This window comes from Aplidium turbinatum, chromosome 2 (genome assembly GCF_918807975.1).
Source record: "Aplidium turbinatum chromosome 2, kaAplTurb1.1, whole genome shotgun sequence".
NCBI classification, from domain to species: Eukaryota; Metazoa; Chordata; class Ascidiacea; order Aplousobranchia; family Polyclinidae; genus Aplidium; species Aplidium turbinatum.
In genome coordinates, this window is record NC_137473.1 from 22,086,450 (window position 1) to 22,090,436 (window position 3,987).

General features: G+C 42.1%; 1 protein-coding gene across 1 annotated transcript; it reads left to right on the forward strand.

The window, feature by feature from the left end:
- The first annotated feature begins 815 nt into the window (after positions 1 to 815).
- On the forward strand, positions 816 to 1,547 carry LOC145788425 (protein FAM200A-like). The gene has a single exon (XM_082600193.1). It carries the CDS (start codon positions 816 to 818, stop codon positions 1,545 to 1,547), a length of 732 nt encoding a protein of 243 aa, XP_082456319.1.
- The last annotated feature ends 2,440 nt before the right edge of the window (positions 1,548 to 3,987 follow it).

The following is a 3,987-nucleotide window of genomic DNA, read 5'->3' on the forward strand; positions in this document are numbered from 1 at the left end:
ATTTTTTCGTGCTGAAAATACAAGTAAAAAAACATCTCTCTCTTACTCTTTCAAGCAAGAGAGAAGGAATCTTTCCAACTAGGACTTGAGAGCAGGACAAACATGGAGTAGGCCTAACAACCTCAAGGAAGATCATACCAGAACTAAGACTTGTGTTATTTCACTAGGCAGAGGGCAGTTTGTTAATAAACTTCTCCAGAATGGTCTACAGAGATCATTTGGTCTTGTGATGCTTCCACTCCCACAAAGTAGATAGACTACTTCTTTCGCGATAAAGCGGGATGCGTTGTGGTCCACTGGTCCTTCATCTTTGTAGCAAATCTCTCCATTTCCAATAAAGTTGAGCATAGAGTGAAGTCGGAATGCAGTTTCTCAGAAAAGTATTAGAGTGGAGTGAATTCGGTGTTTGGTTTAGTAATTTGCATTTCTGTTGAATTGAATCAGTCCCGTTTACTGTTCTCTCCTTCTCTTACACGTAAAGTCTAGTTTCATGGAGTAGGAGTGGAGTCAGAGTCTCAAAAGTCACACTCCTCTCAACACTAATCTTTAACACGTAAAGAGACTTTGAAAAGATTGATGACGTAGTTTAATAGAATAACTTATCAAACGTTAAGCCAGTGTTTCCCAATCCGAAGGCTCTGGGTGAGTCCGCAAGCACATCAACTAAGATCATATATGTAAGCAATATGTGTTTCAATGCAACTCTGGTGTAACTTAACGGAATTGCTTGTTTAATTACGCAATACGCATCTGTTGTTAATTATATCAAATCCCGCCGTTTATGTTCTCGTATATTTTGAGCGTTGTGTGACGAGATGGGTGCGGAGCACACTGGGCTTTTATTTCATTCGAACATCCGTTGGCTGTCACGAGGAAAAGTGTTAGAGAGAGTGGCTAGCCTACGCAATGAAATCGGTGCTTTTTTAAAAGAGCAGAAGCATAAACTTGCCAAGCGATTCAGCGACAAGGAGTGGATTACGAAATTGCTGTTCTTATCTGATTTTTTCAGCCATTTAAACCAGCTGAACACAACTATGCAGGGAAGAAATAAGATCTTTTTGGATGTATCGGAAGACATTGTCGCATTTAAAGGAAAAATGAAACTGTGGATGCATCGAATGGAAAGTGGGAAGATCGCTGCTTTTCCTGCTTTAAACGCATTTTTGAAAGAAGAAGAATTTGATTTGAAGAGCATCGGTGGAATCTTTCTTGAGCACCTTACTTCATTTATGTTCGAGCTGGACAGATATATTCCTTCCCACAATTTCAACAAAGAGTTTAAGTGGGTGCGAAATCCCTTCGAGGTTTCAGCACTACTGGTTCATCCGGAAGTAGATTGCATTGGTGAACAACTGGTTGTGCTGCAAAGTCGACAGCTGTGGAAAGAGAAATACAAAAATGTTTCTCTGACTCAATTTTGGGCCAACGTTCAAGTAATAGAACACAATCTATCTGAACTCTGTTTGCAGGCAACAAGAGCTCTTTTGCCCTTTCCGACAACATATCTTTATGAAGGTGATTTTTCAGCACTAGCTACAGAGGCGTAGCAACCGCCCTCCGAACCCTTCGACCGGAGGAGCCCCACAAGAAATGAGGGCCCCTCCGCCGAAGTTTTTGGAAGACTATCGAAATACAGGATATAGGCTAGAAATAGCAGAGCTTATTGGTGTTGAGCAGGTGTTTTTAAAAAGTACGGTGCGACGTAGGGAGAGAATGTTTGGTTACGAATGTGCTGATGATTCGAGTCGTCTTTCTGCTGAAGAAAAATTCAAATCGCAATTTTTCTTGTTCTCACTGATCAGGCCATTTTCTGTTTCTTTGCGCTTTGACCAACTCGTGGAGTGGTAGCCTACAAGTTGTTTGAATTTCTGTACAACGTTAGCAGCCTGAAGAAGTGTCTCAAAGAAAATGGTTGGGTTGGTGGTTTTGAATCTTTATCCTCGGAATGACAAAGCCTTGATTGGTTATTCCTGGTAGTTTCGCATACTTGTAGAGGCTCTTGACGCAGGGCCTGTTACCGAGATTGGCAGAGTGAAGTTTTCCGATTATTGAAGTGTTGTTGCCAGGAAAGTATTCCATTCACTAGGTGCCGCTGAATGGAGAGCAGTCCTGAAATACGTTGCTCAAGCGCACACAGGGCCGTTGACAGGAATTCTCGGGCCCGGTACAAATTTATTTTCGGGCTCCCTTTATCGACAATGTTATGATTGTTGTATTCACGAATTTTCCCAACTGCGGTCCAAAAGTACCACCTAAACCTCCCTGTCAACGCTCCTGAGCGCACACCCCGAGAGTCGAACTTGCGCCGCGTGGTCTTGAGCGGGCACGTAACCACTGAGCTAATGGGGCGGACAATGGAACTGGACAATCACTGCAAAAAAGTTAAAAGAAAAATGGGAGACATTGATGCCAACGAACTAATAGTGGAGTTGAATCGTTTTATTTATGTCATTGAGAAAGAGAGAGGACTTGTCACGGCAAGCATTTTTTTAACGTACAAGAACAGCATTCAGGAGATATATCCGAATCTTTGCATTTGCACCAGAATTTTTTCTGACCGACCACACCAGTTACTGTCGCCAGTGCTGAAAGGACCATCAGCAGAATGAAACTGATCAAGAATATCCTGCGCTGAACCGTGGCAGATGACAGGCTTTCTGCTTTTGCAATTACCATTGAAAACAAGATTGTCAAATCCCTGGACTATGACCCATTACAATTTGCGCAGAACAAGGCTCGAAAGAAGCGCTTTACGTAATTATGGAAGATATGTCCACACTGTCACTGTAGACCTATGTATACACAGTGGTGGGCGCAGGTAATGTAAAAGTTAGCTTTCAACAGAGAAATCAGCGGATTTCCAATAAATTTACTTTCGCTAATGAGTCCGCTAAAATTTCTAAAATATTAGCGAAAATGCTAATCCGCTAGCCAAAGCGTTAGCTTCGCTAATTAGCGGAACTGTGCCCTCTACTGTATATACATAATATGCACACTGCATGTTGTGTAAAATAAATACCACATTCCAGTTTCTGCGTTGGAAGGGGCCCCGGACTTATGTTTGGAAGGGGCCACGTTCTTTGTTACTACGGCCCTGACTAGCTATGATTAAAACCAAGTACCGCAACCAACTACAACCAGAAGACGACATCAGATGTGCCTTAACGACCATCAACCACAATTTCCATGAACTGGTGAAGCAAGTTCAGGGACAGGTTCCCATTGAAGTTTGAGAATGTGAGCAATAAACAAATTGCGCTAAAACAAGTTCTTTTGTGATTGCTGTAACATGAGTCCGCAAAAGTTTGGGCTATTGCAACAATAGTCCGTGAATTGAAAAGGTTGGGAAACACTGCGTTAAGCAGTCAATAAAACAATCGAATACTGTAGTTCAACTTTTAAGAATGTAGATAGAAATCCTACCAAGGATAACGAATGATCGATTTCGAGTAATGGGTAGTACCAAATTTAAGTCATAAGTAGAGTAGACAACTGGAAAAGACATTGCCGTCGGCTGCAGCGTGGGTCAGGTGTACGTCGGAAGGCGTACACCGATGCATAGCGCTCAAGTCCGCTTTCCCGCAATGCAGGATAAAGATAAACAAACAAACAAACAAATACTTTCAACAGATAAGCAAATGAAACTGTAAAAGACAATATTTTCTATGACGACTTCAATACAAATATATGGCTACTACTCAATAACTGAGACAGCAACTACAGTTCATTTTTTTACCATCGCGAAGAAAAATAATATATGCTAACAAAGCAGAGGCAGGGCCGGATTAAGGCGGGGGCTGACGGAGCTGCAACTCCCGGCCCACCAATAACAACATACTTAGAAAAACCGACATGTTTTTTACCAAGATCGAAAGAACAAAGGATGAAAATCATAAAACGAATGCTAACTGTGTAAACCAGTGGTTCTTAACCAGGGGCATGCTTCCCCAGGGGGCGTCAGCTAAGTTCCAAGGAGGCGCAAGATCT

What these genes read in the sequence shown, in the direction of transcription:
- LOC145788425 (XM_082600193.1), top strand. Translation starts at nt 816, where the DNA reads ATGGGTGCGGAGCACACTGGGCTTTTATTTCATTCGAACATCCGTTGG.